At 40.1% G+C, this 15271-nt stretch overlaps 1 protein-coding gene across 10 annotated transcripts in view; it reads right to left on the bottom strand.

The window, feature by feature from the left end:
- ARHGAP12 (Rho GTPase activating protein 12) overlaps nucleotides 1-15271 on the bottom strand; it is a 111234-nt gene that overhangs the window by 40450 nt on the left and 55513 nt on the right. For 6 of the 10 annotated variants that reach the window (XM_027122008.1, XM_027122001.1, XM_027122000.1 and 3 more), the window contains 3 exons: nucleotides 9244-9507; nucleotides 3132-3272; nucleotides 1964-2044 (listed from right to left, as the gene is read on the bottom strand). In XM_027122008.1, coding sequence (XP_026977809.1) covers nucleotides 1964-2044; nucleotides 3132-3272; nucleotides 9244-9507 — 486 coding nt within the window. The remainder of the gene's footprint in view (nucleotides 1-1963; nucleotides 2045-3131; nucleotides 3273-9243; nucleotides 9508-15271) is intronic. The other 4 variants (XM_027122005.1, XM_027122006.1, XM_027122007.1 and 1 more) reach the window with 2 other exon arrangements.

Genomic DNA, 15271 nt, shown 5'->3' with positions numbered 1-15271 from the left:
GGGTGTGGGTCTCTCTGAGTCCACCCTGTTTAGGGGATTCATTAGCGTTCAGTGCACTGGCTGTGGGTCTCTCTGAGTCCACCCTGTTTAGGGGATTCATTAGCGTTCAGTGCACTGGCTGTGGGTCTCTCTGAGTCCACCCTGTTTAGCACTTATTCAGCTTCCTGAACCTGTTGATTTGTCTTTTGCACGTTTGGGGGTCTTCAAACATTGTTTCTGCATATATTTTTCAGCCTCACACGCTTTCTCCACTTCTTCTGGAATTCTGATGAAATGAATGTTAGATCTTCTGTATTTTCCCACAGATCTCTGAGGCTCTGTTCATTTTCTTAAAATGCATTTACTCCTTCTGGGTCCAGGAGGCTAGCCTGGTGCATGCCTCTCATGGCAGTGGCAGAAGTGGAAGAGCAAGCCCTGGCACACAAGCCCATTTCAATACCATGTTTGTGACACATTTGCTCATGTCCCACCAATGGAAGCAAGTCACATGACTAGACTGGATTCAGTCATGATGGTAACAGCAGGACAATACGCCCCATCCACAGCGGGAGGCCACTACAAAGGTACACAGCAGACAGCACTGATACAGGAGTGGGTAAGGAATGGGTCCAATGCTGCAGTCTGACACCACAGGTAATCTGGTTGTCTACCCTTTGATGGCTTTTAAGATTGTCTCCTCTGCTGAGCTTCCATAGATCCAGTAAAATCTGTCAACACGTGTATTTATTTTTCTCTCTCCTGGTCTGTATTGAGGGCATATTTTCCAGTTAAAAATGCATGCCTGGGGCTTCCCTGATGGCACAGTGGTTGAGAGTCCACCTGCCAATGCAGGGGGCACAGGTTTGTGCCCCAGTCTGGGAGGATCCCACATGCTGCAGAGCGGCTGGGCCCGTGAGCCATGGCCGCTGGGTCTGCGCGTCCGGAGCCTGTGCTCCGCAACGAGAGAGGCCACAGCAGTGAGGGGCCCGCGTACCGCAAAAAAAAAAAAAAATGATAGAAAATAAAAAGTGCATGCCTTCCTTTAGTTTTAGAAAATTCCCAGAAATTATATTTTCCAATACTATTTCTCTACCATTTCCTCCATCTTCTTCTAGAATTCCTGATATATGAATGTAGGAAACTTCCCACCCATCTTCCATTACTCCTAACTATGCTTTAATATTCGTTACCTTCCTATCCCTCTGTCTATAGTTTACAATATCCACTGCACTTTATATTTCAATGATTTTTTTTCTATATCTATGTATCTTTATACTAATATTTTTTCTTTAAACTGACTTACTCCGGGACAAAGAAAACTAAAGTCTATCTGGTAATTGACACTACAGATATGTCTGCTACTTACACTTGCCTTCTAAAACATTAAAATAATGTACCAATTAAAGTTTAAATGTTTGCTCAGATTTCACTTAAAATTATCTGAATACTAGTAGTGATAACTATATGACCACTATGAAACCTACTGCTTCAGATAAACTCAGCCCTGGTACACTTATCTAAAGAGAGAGAGCCAATGAGACCCTAGATCTCACTGCCACAGGCTGCTAATGACGGACTCAATTACAACACACATCTACATACAAGAGTAAACTTGAATACTGAGTTGCTTTTCTTTCTTTAAAAAAAAATATAAGACCAACTTCATGTAGAAGACGCAATATATTCAAGGAAACTACTGGCATTATTGGCACTGAAGGGGACACTGTATCCAGGAACAATGAAAAACTGATTTCAAGTTAAACCAAAAGAATTTTTAAATAGGGATTATCAGTATTATATAGCTATAAGATAATGCACATCTTAGAAAAATTTAGCCAAAGGATTCTCGATGAATTCTGAAAAAACTAGTCTTGCTGCTTTTTAGAAGTTGAATAAAAATTTAAAAGTGAATCTGCTGTAACCATTTTCAGATATTATTTTATCTACTATTTCTAAACAGAAATCCAGTGTTAATGTTTATTACCTTTGGCAACTCCCATTCTGACCGAGATCCATCTGCACTGTAGTAATATTGTCTACCTTGATCGTCAACATGCTTGAGCCACTATAAAGACAAAACAGGTGTTATATTTTAAATGTACATAAAATTGAGTTTAGCCTATACAACCAGAGATATTAGATGACATTCTCATGAATTTTATTCTACTTGCTCAAGACCATTGCAAAAGAAATATAACAAAACCTATACTAACAGACTTGCATTTTAAGTTTGGTAAAAATAAGTAAACTAGGGACTTCACTGGTGGTGCAGTGGTTAGGAGTCCGCCTGCCGATGCAGGGGACACAGGTTCAAGCCCTGGTCCAGGAAGATCCCACATGCTGTGGAGCAACTAAGCCTGCACACCACAACTTACTGAGTCTGGGCTCTAGAGCCCACGTGCCACAACTACTGAGCCCATGTGTCACAACTACTGAAGCCCGCACGCCTAGAGCTCAGGCTCCGCAACGAGAGAAGCCACCGCAATGAGAAGCCTGCGCACCGCAACACGGAGTAGTCCCCGCTTGCCACTACTAGAGAAAGCCCGCACACAGCAACGAAGACCCAATGTAGCCAAAATTAATTAATTAATTAATTGATTTTTTTAAAAAAGCATACCTCCATTTATTCCCAAGGGTCTTATTCTTTAAACTAGCACAACAACCCATTACCTTCTCTGATGATAAACACATAAAATTTCAAAATGCATTCTCAAACTGGTTGATGAATCATAAAATACTAGATTCATGGTTTTTGTTTTATGTAACTTGGTTATAAAAGAAAAAGGAGTGTAGGAAGTGAGGTGGTATGTCATAACAGCATGTTGAAAAAACTATTCCCAAAAAACTATTCCCCAAGAAAAACACAAAGAAATATGTTTACTGAAGAAGTGTAAGCAGATTGACACTCAACGGGTCTTCTCTTCAAAGGGTCTGTCTTAAACAGGTTGACACCACAAACATTACTGTAACTGGAAGCAGTTTAAAACCATGAATAAGTAGTTACACTGAGTTTTCATATTGTCAGTTGGCATGATTACAGAACTACAAGAAAATATTTTCATGAGTTTTAAAAATACTAAAAAAGCTTCAGTACATAATGATTTTATGAGAGGAATGTGCCAAGAAAACTAGATGAGAGAAAAAGAAAGTACCTTTTCATTAGTACAGTCACTGGTATACAAGGTGTGCCCACGTGCATCCAGCTCTTCTGACCAACCCCTTGGAGGAGAACCACACTGACTATCTGACTGGCTGTAACAAACGCTGTGGTAGTTTTCTTCTGATGAAAGAAGCTATAAATAGTCAGAAACATAAGGATTTTTCTTCTTTGAACATACATATATGTGTGTGTGTGTGCAGCAGTTGAAAATCTAAGCAATTGACTTTATTTGGCTACACATACTAATATATCTTGAATATATTTAAATATTTAGTTTTCAAAACAAATTGTTTAGTCTTTTTAATGGTATACTGTAAGTGGTAAGGTGAAATTAGTAAGTTATTTTATCGCATTAATGCAAGCCTAGAAAAATTTACTATAATGAAATTGAGAACAATGTTTTCAGACTGAGAGATCAAATGCTACCTTCTATTTAATGCTGCTTTTGAACTGAAATCAGGTTAAGAAATGACAGGGGTGCGTGTGTGTGTGTGCACACATCCATGTGTGAGCAAAGCAGGAAGTGAGGGCACTTCTGTAGACTGAGATTCTTGAAACTTCTCACCCATTTATTGCAAGTTCCTAGCCAAATGCCCCGCAAAAAGTGCTCAATATATGTTCAACTATTTTCTTAAAGCGTGTGGGATGGAGATGGGGAGAGAAAAGACACTAGTTTTGTAACACTATATTTTATGTTCTAATTTATTGTCAAGTTTTCCTAACTCACTCAACCAAATGCTTCTTAAAACTATTCAAAACTACACTTTGAAAGAAGAAAAAATAATACTGAGAAAATACAAACACAATACAGAAAGATTAAGAAATTCAGTATGTAATATTTACTAGGCTAACTCTAATGTGCAAATGACCCTTCCAGGGTCACGTTCAGGTGAAATATCTTCTACAATTAAATCTACTCAATCAGACTAGATTTTCTACCATAATTTGGTCTGAAACACTAAGATGTGTAGATTCTCAATGCTGTAGAAGTAACATACGTAAACATCCTAATGTTAGCAATATGTTCACAAAAACTGACATAGACAACTTAACAGAAGTCTTACGTAGAGTGAGCTATATATGTTTTGTAACAGTAACGTTTTTAAAAAATGAAAAACCTAACTCAAAAATCAGGATTTATTTTAATTTAATTGAGACCACTTAAAATGTAAGCTCACATAGGAGAGGTACAGTAAAATCTTTTAGAAACAGAGTAAAAGAAGGCAATCTGTACAGGAAAATATTATTCAACCATCAAAAAAAAAAAAAGAAGGAGGGCTTCCCTGGTGGTGCAGTGGTTAAGAATCCGCCTGCCAATGCTGGGGACATGGGTTCGATCCCTGGTCCAGGAAGATCCCACATGCCACAGAACAACTGAGCCCATGTGCCACAACTACTGAGCCTGCGCTCTAGAGCCCGCGAGCCACAACTACTGAAGCCCGCGTGCCTAGAACCCATGCTCCGCAACAAGAGAAGCCACCGCAGTGAGAAGCCCGCGCACCACAACGAAGAGTAACCCCCGCTCGCCGCAACTAGAGAAAAGCCTGCGTGCAGCAACGAAGACCCAACGTAGCCAAATAAATAAATATATAAATTTATTTTAAAAAAAGAAGAAGAATCCAGAAAGGTTAGTACAATAAAAAGGCAGCTTTCTCCTTGATGGCATTTGCCAAATCCTGAACTAGAACATTAGCTTTCAAGGCCATGCAGAAGTGCTGGGGAACAGGACTCGGAACAACCTACGGCAGTGAGTCCCACAAGACAGAAAGGGGACCCCAAAGAATTATACCTGCAGTTTACAGGGTGAATCAGAAACAAATCTTGGCCCTTTATTCCATGCTAGGAAAATCACAGGACTAATCAGGGGAAACTGGGGAAGAACGCAACAAGCCACTCTTCACGCAATCCAAAATTACTACTACCTAGGTGGCCTGTGAAAACGTAAACTGAAAATTTAGTTTCAAATGTTCACAGCATACTAGTTTCCCCAGGCACCTGGCAGAAACAAAAGCAAATCCTCTCTGAAGGAACAAACTTTCAACCCTAGCATTAAACTTGCTATATATGAATTTCCAACAACTATAACCTCACATTAAAACACACACACAGGGCTTCCCTGGTGGCGCAGTGGTTAAAAGTCCACCTGCCGAAGCAGGGGACACGGGTTCGTGCCCCGGTCCGGCAAGATCCCACATGCCGTGGAGCCGCTGGGCCCGTGAGCCATGGCCGCTGAGCCTGCACGTCCGGAGCCCGTGCTCCGCAATGGGAGAGGCCACAACAGTGAGGGGCCCGCATACCACAAAAAAAAAAAAAAACACACACACACATACGATGTAAAACAAACACCATGAGTGAGAGTCAGCAGAAGAACAGCATATTCAGACTCTTAAAGACTATATACTGAAATTAGCAAAAATAAAGTAGAAAATAAGACTTAAGAAAGATATGACAAATCAATGCAATATATGATCCTTCACTGGATCCTTCACTGCAGGAAAAAAACTATAAAGGATATGAGTTGACAAGTGAGAAACACGAACATTACCTTTGTATTAAATAATATACTGATATTAAATTTCTTGGGTATGATAAAGTATTTTTCACACACAAAAAAAAAGATTTTGCTGGAAACAGTTCTTATACTTAGAGAATAAAACATTATGTTGTCTGGTCCAAATGATTCAGAGAAAAAAATTACTGCAGAGTTAGAAGGGTAAAAGGAGGGAGAAAGTAACAAGGCAAATGTGGTAAAGTGTTAACAACTTGTAAATCCAGATGATGGGTACCTGGCAGCTCACTATACTATTCTTTCTACTTTTTTTGTATGTTTCAAACTTCTCAAAGTAATTAAGATAGGGAAGCTCCCCAAACAAATTTAAAATAACACATTTTTTAAATTCAAGGGTTGGTTTAATATCAAACAAACATACATGATGAAGAGAAAAAGAGCAAACAGGAGCTTGGCTTGGAAATGACTGGGAACAAGCAGAGAGAGACACAGCAATAAAATGTTAAAGTATACGGGAAATCAAGAGACATGATAAACGGAGCGAGCAGATTAACTGTTCGTCTAATCAAAGTCCCAAAACAAGAGGAAAGAGAAAACGGGACAGGAGCTGTATAAAGACAATGCCTACGAGTTTTTCCAGAACTAATCAAAGATGGAACGCCTCAAATTTGGGATTCCCAACAAAGCCCTGGAAGGAAATAAAAAAGATAACTTCACCAAATCACATCATAGTGAAACTACAGACACGAGATCCTCAAAGCCACCCACAGGAAGGGATCTACAAGTTGAATCTTCCACATCAACAGTGGGAGCCAGAAAACATGAGAATAAAGTCTTCAACGAACAAGGGAAAAATAAAAAGCCATCAGCTTAGAACTGTGCACCAGGTAAAGATACTCTTCAAAAGTAAGGATGAAAAACAAATTTCCAGGCAAATGAGAACTAAGATTCTATCACTAACAGAGGCTCACTAAGGAAATTTAAAAGTAGGTACTTAGGACAGTATAAAGTTATCCAAGGTAATCTAATTTGCCTAAGAAATGTGAAAAAAGAAAGTGGTACGTATGAGGATATATTTTGAGCCATCATGTAGAACAAGTAGTAAGGGAGCTAAAAAATAGAAATAAAATAAACAACAATAGCACCGCTGCACGTATAGTTCCTGTATGGTTTCAAAAGGAGCAAGAAGAGCTGATTAACCGCAGACTTTGATAAGTGCGCCAGTTACAACTCCTGAGGAGGCGTTTCTCATCAGCAGCACCGTGGACAGTTAGGGCCAGATTGTTCCTCGCGGTGGGAGCTGTCTTGTGAATCACAGGGTGCTCAACAGCTTCTCCGGCCTCTACCCACGAGGAGAGTAGCCCTCGTTGAGTTGTGACAACCCAAAATACCCCCAGACATTGCCTAGGTCCCCCCGGAGACAACACTGCCCCACGTGAGGACCACTGTGCTAGGGCAACCACTGAAATAACAAACTTCTGGGTTAGGACGAAAGGGTGAGCATCTGCTCCCTCTCTAACCCTACTGAAATAAAAGTATCGAAACAAGCCTAAAAAGACCTGAACCGCCAAGAACAGGGAGAACACAAGGAGACACAACAGCCACAAAACTCTGGAGGCTGAGAAGCAGATGAACAAACACCTAAATTATCCGCAAAGAAAGCATAATCTAAACTGGTGGTGGGGATGGGTGCCGGGGAGGGAAGATGAAATGCAACAGGTCTGCAGCGCGAAATCTTCAAACGGCCCAGGAAGTGACAGTATTAGGTCCTCCTGGAACCGAGGGTACTGAACTGAGGACTGAAATCGCCAGACTCCCCTTCCTCATGCCTGGCCACTAGGTGTGCACCCCTCCCTTATTCCAGCCCAAGTGTAGGGTTTTACTCCCTATCAAGAGGGATTCTGAGTTGGAAGACAACAGGCACGACTGGGACGCAGGTACCAAACAGAAAGAGGGGAGACTAAGGAACTATGTGCAAACTAAACGCCGGGTACCAAGACCCAGGCGGCCCTTACTGCCCAGGCGTTAAGACTTCTGCAGAGACGGGTCAGTCTGAAAGGGAAGACCGAATGGTTCCAACACTGGAGACACCCCACACGCAGCTGACCGAGATCACCATAAAGTCAAGTTCAAAATGCCTTGCAACTGTGAGAAGAAATGATTTCCAACCTAGAATTCTTCACTCAGGCCAACTATCAATTAAATAGGAGGGCAGAATACAGACCTTTTCACACACAAAGTCTCAATGTTAACTCCCATGCACAACCTTTCTCAAGAAGTTACTGGAAGATATGCTCCAGCCACTCTGGAAATACCTATTTTACACAATACCTGCAGAGAGTGAGTGGTGTGAGCTCAGACTCTGAAACACTAATCACTCTCATCTAGTCACTGAAATAGAAAGCTAAGAAGGGCTGTTAAAGTTCCCATGTATACTTCAAATTTCTTTAAATTATTCTACAATTTAGCCCTTACCCCAATTCTTCCAAATTATATGATTTTACTTTATTATTGATACACAGGACAACTTATTTTCAAATCTTTCTGGACACACAAATTCAAATCACTTTCCTAACATTTTCCTATTATAGTAACACATGAACAATTTCTCACTATCCTCCCTCCTCATTCCTGAATACTAAAAGTACAAGTTACCACCAAAGCAAAGCTATAAATAACCAACTGAAAAACAGGATAAGACGAGGGGTCGTTAACTATAAAAAGCTTCCAGATTCTGCTAGATACAGGATGTGTTACCTGATTTCTCCAGCTCCTACCTATAACTGGAGTTCTGTTCTTACTGTACAAGCCAGCTGCTCTCTCTAAGAGCAGGTGTCCTGTGCAGGTGCGGGGACCGCCGTCTACCAAACAGCAGGATTTAACTCCATTCTATCCACGCTACCCAAGCTTCTCCTGCACACCTGAACAGTCCCAAGGACTCTCTCCAGGCCTCGGAGATGAGTGTTTCTCAAAACACCACTGGCCAATTCACCGCACCACCCTCTGAGAGGTGGGAGGGAAGTGAAACCAAGGCAGGTGGGGAGACAGTACGGACACGTGTTAGAGAAAATAACAATATAGAGTGAATTGTCAGACTTAGAGGGTGGTCCTTTGTTCGCAGCAAAGGAATTATACTAATTTCCCCTACATAGAAATAAAAAGTGATCTTGTATCTCTAACAAAAACTGACAAGTACCTTGCTAGCCCCACCAAACCATAAAGAAAAGTGTCAATTAAATAACTTTGTTTTTATTTGTTTGGCTAAATCATATCACATATTTTCTCTCCTTTTTCTAAAAGATGTCACTCCTTGGGCAACAACGATTGAATTAGTATCTTCTAGCGCATGAGGGAAACTACCGCCACTAGGCAACATTAACCCAGTTAATTCTGGAACTAGTAAGCATGCTACAAGGCTAGACGCTGTCCACTAGTTAGAGATTAGGAAGCGACAAGCAGTAATATAATAAAACGTGGAAAAAAGATTTAGTATCTTAGAGATGTCAAGGGTTAGAAGCAAACCTATTCACTTCTTTGAGGAACAAAAAGAGAAAAAGCTCGGTAACTCACTGGTTGACCCCCTAACTCCTCATACCTCTTGATCTCCTGGACTCTGGGAATCTCCTTTGCTTATGTTTGTATCTCGAGTCCAACGAGGGGGTTTCCAAGTTCTTTCCTGTGTTCCTCTGTTATAGTAATAACAACGCCCTGAACTATCTTTATGAGTTTCCCATTCTCCATTAATCTGAATTGCTGGGCTTCCAGGGATCGGGGGGAGAGCCGACTGGGATATTTTCAGTTCTTGCAGGTTAGCGTAGACAGGAGAATCTGGCCGCCCTTGATGTGGAGGTGTTGTCGCCTGTGAAAAATGTGAAATATCCATGTTTAAACTGGCATAACGCTTATAAATTAAACATGAGATTCATAAACATAAATACTAATTCATTTTAAAACATATATACAGGTGTATATATTCTTTATAAGGAAATAAGAATTTAACAGTTTTAATATTCATAGTTTGAAAAAAAAAACATAAGCTTTAAAGAGAATCCAAAGTGTGCCTGGGCTTCCCTGGTGGGGCAGTGGTTGAGAATCTGCCTGTCAATGCAGGGGACACGGGTTCAAGCCCTAGTCCAGGAAGAGCTCACATGCCGCAGAGCAACTAAGTCCGTGCGCCACAACTACTGAGCCTGTGCCCTAGAGCCCGCGAGCCACAACTACTGAGCCTGCGAGCCACAGCTACTGAACCCGCAAGCCACAACTACTGAGCCCGTGAGCCACAACTACTGAGCCTGCACTCTAGAGCCCGCGAGCCACAACTACTGAGCCTGCATGCCACAACTACTGAAGACCGTGCACCTAGAGCCTGTACTCTGCAACAAGAGAAGCTACCGCAATGAGAAGCCCGTGCACCGCAACGAAGAGTAGCCCCCGCTCGCCACAACTAGAGAAAGCCTGTGCGCAGCAACGAAGACCCAACTCAGCCAAAAATAAATAAATAATTTTTTTTTTTTTTAAAGCGTGCTTAATTACTTCCCCTCACCCTGAAAGAATACTCGACTAGAAGTCAGGAGCTATGGGTTCCAGTTCAAGATCTGGCCTAACAAGTTGTAAGACAACAAAAAAGATCACTTCATATCTCTGAAACTGAACTTTTTAATCTCTGTAAGTGAAGAAACTGGATTAAATCACCTAGTCCCCATTGGCTCTAAAATTCTATGATTTTAGGCAATTTTCAAAATATAAAAAGTCTTACATATAGGTAACTCAGCATTTATTCAGAAAACTACCAAAAGAAAGATTTCATATCCTAAGCTCTAATATTAAATCAAGAATATAAGTAAAAGACAAAGGAGATACAATACTTCAGGTAAGAATTTACCACACACTACTTCTCAGCTGTAATTTCTCAGTAGCCATAAACAAATCTTTCCTCTCTTCCTAGTCTACTTATTTGTGAACTTCCTAAGCCTGGAAAAACAATTAGTAGTAACTCTGATGTACACGCTTATTCAGTCTCAACCTTCAGTTTTACTTTTTATTTTTAAATGTCTCACTAGATGTCAGTCAAGAGCAGAATACTCTTCATACACTTTGCATAAGGACATTGTAAACTGTATTAAGTTAGAATTATAATTGCTGAAAGAAAAAGTGCACGTCTGAGAACGCCTTTTTAATACTGTGTGTTTGTATTTGTGTATACATCTTTCCTTTTACAAGAGGGTTTCTCAACCTCAGCACCACTAACATTTGGGAAGAGATCATTCTTTTTGTGGGAGGCTATCCTGGGCATTGTAGAATGTTCACTAGCATCTCCAGCTGCCACCCACCAGATGACAGTGGCTTCCCCTCACTGTGACAATTAGAGTCTCCAGACACTGCCAAATGTCTCATGGGGACAAACTGCCCCTGGTTGAGAACCTTTGCCATATTAGTCCTAGAATTATTCAGATGTTCAATTACTTCTATAAGATACCCATAGTTTTATGAACACTGAATTAAAACACTGAATTAAAAAAGGGAAATGTGGGCCATCACCAAAAAATCTACAAACAATAACTGCTGGAGAGGGTGTGGAGAAAAGGGAGCCCTCCTGCACTGTGGGTGGGAATGGAAACTGGTGCAGCCACTATGGAGAACAGTGTGGAGGTTCCTTAAAAAACTACAAATAGAACTACCATATGATCCAGCAATCCCATTCCTGCGCATATACCCAGACAAAACTATAATTCAAAAAGATACATGCACCTCTATGTTCATAGCAGCACTATTCACAATAGCCAGGACATGGAAACAACCTAAATTCAGCAGAGGAATGGATAAAGAAGATGTGGTACATATACACAATGGAATATCACTCGGCCATGAAAAAGAATGAAGTAATGCCACCTGCAGTGACATGGATGGACCTAGAGATTGCCATACTGAGTGAAGTAAGTCAGAGAAAGACAAATATCATATGATATTGCTTATAGGTGGAATCTAAAAAAATGGTACAAACAAACTTATTTACAAAACAGAAATGGAGTCAAAGATGCAGAAAGCAAACTTTTGGTTACCAAGGGGGAAGGGGGACGGAGGGATAAATTGAGAGACTGGGATTGACATATACACACTACTAGATATAAAATAGATAACTAATAAGAACCTACTGCATAGCATAGGGAACTCTACTTAATACTCTGTAATGACCTATATGGGAAAAGAATCTAAAATTAAAGAGTGGATATATGTATACGTGTAACTGATTCACTTTGCTGTACAGCAGAAACTAACACAACGCTGTAAATTAACTATATGCTAATAAAAATTTTATAGAAGGGAAATGTGGATGGATACACTGAATCAGTTTTATTGAAATTAAAGTACTTTAACTGCTAAAATATTATTTGCCTATAAATTAATTATAATGAATCTAAATTACAGAATAAGCTTTACAAAAGAAAACAGTAGGGACTTCCCTGGTGGCGCAGTGGTTAAGAATCTGCCTGCCAATGCAGGGGACACAGGTTTGAGCCCTGGTCCGGGAAGATCCCACATGCTGCGGAGCAACTAAGCCCGTGCACCACAACTACTGAGCCTGCGCTCTAGAGCCTGCGAGCCACAACTACTGAGCCCACGAGCCACAACTACTGAAGCCCGTAGGCCTAAAGCCCGTGCTCCGCAACAAGAGAAGCCACCACAATGAGAAGCCCGTGCACCGCAAAGAAGAGTAGCCCCCGCTCGCCGCAACTAGAGAAAGCCTGCGTGCAGCAACGAAGACCCAACACAGACAAAAATAGAAAAATAAAAATGAAAGAAAATAGTAAAACTAACCCGAGACCTGAATACATTTATAAAATGGTTACCTTTGGTCTTTTTAAACATGGTAATTATGTAAATATTGTACTCAGTGATACAAATTAGACCGTTTTCCTATAAATGTTAGCTTTGAATCTAGACTATCACCAAACAGCATTTTTCTATGAAGAAAATCTATCCATGAAGACAGATTTCCATGTGTTTCTCTTCCAGACTAATTCCATAGACAATTAGACAATTCTAATTGTCTAATTCCATAGACTTAGACAATTCTAAGTCTCTTCCATGACTTAGCTGGATAACAGTGCTTCTCTGACTAAAACCAACCTTGTTAGTATAACAAGTAATTCTATATAGTAAATCATTTCCCAGGACCTTATCTAGAAAATTCAACAAGTGTTAAAGTTCTTTGCTCCTGATACTTCACTAGACTTGGGGAAATAAAGACACCAAGAAACAGCAACTTTCTAAACAATGTTAGAGACACACTGTACTACGGCTTTAAGAAATAACTAATTCCTGTTGTTTAAACAATTCAAATTTAAACAGTTTTCCCAATTAAAAAAAACTGAAATGCCTTAACAAAGTTTATAAGGCTAGCATAATTCTGAAACAAAAGCAGAGAATTAAATGAAAGAAAAGTACAAACCAATGTCACTTATAAATATAAATGAAAATATACTAAATAAAACATTAGCAATGCATTAAATAAATCAGGAAAAAGTGGAAATATTAAGGGAGTCTGTCTTCTGGAAATCTCTTACTGTAATTCTTTACATTAACAGATTAACTTGATCATCTCCACAGACACCAACAAAGCTACTGATAAAATTCAACATGGATTCAGGATAAATCTCTTAGCAAGTGAGGAACAGGTGATGCCTCCTTAATTTGATTTTTTAAATTATTATTCAAAATAAACATCATACTCAGCAAGACACTGATAGAAGCATTTTCATTAAAGTCAAGAATAATTCCAGGGGGAGTTCCCTGGCAGTCCAGTGGTTAGGACTTGGCGCTTTCACTGCCAGGGCCTGGGTTCAATCCCTGGTCAGGGAAGTAAGATCCCGCGAGCCACACAGCCCAGCCGAAAAAAGAAAAATCCCAGCATGCCAAGTATCATGGCTTTTATTCAACAAATGTGCAATACTAAGATATGAAATGTACTGAGACACGAAAAATGAGTTAACGCATAAATACCCAGTAGGAAAACAACCCTGATATCTGTCACTGACATAATGAATATTTGAAAATCTAAGTCCATGAAAACTACTTAGAAGTTTAATAAGTTGGCCAGATAAAAAGATCATTTAATCAGTTTCTGATACATGAGCAATGACAAGTTAGAAACTAACAGAATTTTAAAAATCTCATTCATACTAAGAACTGTTAAAACACAGTTAATAAGTTTAACAAAAAGCTTTAAAAAAATAAGCTTAAAAAAAATGAGGAATACTTCTAGATAAACTGTTGTTGTTCCTTAATTTTGTAACTGTGTTCCTTCTCATAAAATTAATCTATACATTCTACAAATTCAATGCAATGTTTGGCACACAGTATAGTTAGTTCACAGCCTTGCATACAGTAGCACTGAAGGAAATTTGTTGAATGAACAAACAAGTGAACAAAAGAATGCAAACATATATACCCAAGTAAAAGCAAAACTGAAGGACTTGGAAACGGTTACATGTGATAAAGAGAGGAAACTAGGAAATCATTCACATTTCTAGTTTGGGAACAAGGATGGACAACTGTGTCACCATTGAGACAGGACTAAAAGTGGACTAAGCATCAAACCCTCAGCAGTGCTAAGGTTACAAATATGATTAAAAAAATAGTCTTCGTCTTCTAGGACCTCATAATGTAGTAAAAGAACGTGAAACAAAGGTCATTTAAATGCATAACAGACCTCATGCTAGAGCTACACATGGGACAGTGTAGGAGCAAAATCGAAGAGACTTGGAACCATGGGAATAAGCCTCAGAAATGAATACATCAGAATTAGCCAGGTCAAAGCAGGGGACACAGGAGGCAGAAGAACAAACGTCTGAAAAGCACGGTGCATTCAGGGAAGGATGCCGACTCAGAGGGCAGGTGAGAGGAGAGGCACGAGAAAGATGTAAAGAGAAGCAAATGCCAGAACAAGGAGAGTTTGTGTGTCATGTTCAAAAGCAGACGTTACCCAGCAGCATTTAGGGAATAACTGGAGAAGTTAAGCCAGGAAGTATATTCTGAGTCAAAATTTTGAAATACTGCAGATTTTAGATGAACACAATTAGAGGCAGCGATCAGTTAGGAGGTCAGTACAGACAGAAGATGAGAGAGGCAACAGGCCAAGAAGAGTAGGAATAGAGAAGCAGGGCCAGATGCAGGAAACAATTAGAAGTTACATTAACATGCAGATTGTATGTCTGTTTATGTGAAGCATGTTTTTTGGTGTGTGTGTCTTTAACCATGGGTTAAATAATGTCAAGATGAAGAACAGGATAAAGAGAGGAACACAGAGGAGTTCCATTTAGATTGTAGGAGGTTGGAACTCCTTTTCAAGTCCAGGTGGAAATGCTCAGACTGTCAGGTACCCAGATTGGGAGCTCAGTACAGAATCAGTGCTAAAAACATAAAAGTCATCAGCATACTGGTGGGGCCAGACCTTAAGGGAGCGCACAGAGGGCGGGGGTGGGGGAGGACAGGCCCCTGGGGAGCACCACGCAGCTGCGTTACGAGGTAAAGTGAGGAAACAGGCATGAAGTTAGCCTGAGGTCTGGCACGATGACCTCTGGTGGTGTTATTACAACTACTGATGCAATTAATATAATTAAGGT

Source organism: Aethalodelphis obliquidens, unplaced genomic scaffold (genome assembly GCF_003676395.1).
Source record: "Aethalodelphis obliquidens isolate GAN/ISIS:26980383/991018 unplaced genomic scaffold, ASM367639v1 scaffold23, whole genome shotgun sequence".
Lineage (NCBI taxonomy): Eukaryota > Metazoa > Chordata > Mammalia > Artiodactyla > Delphinidae > Aethalodelphis > Aethalodelphis obliquidens.
The sequence above is the reverse complement of the archived record's forward strand: the minus strand, read 5'-3'. Positions and strand labels throughout refer to the sequence as shown.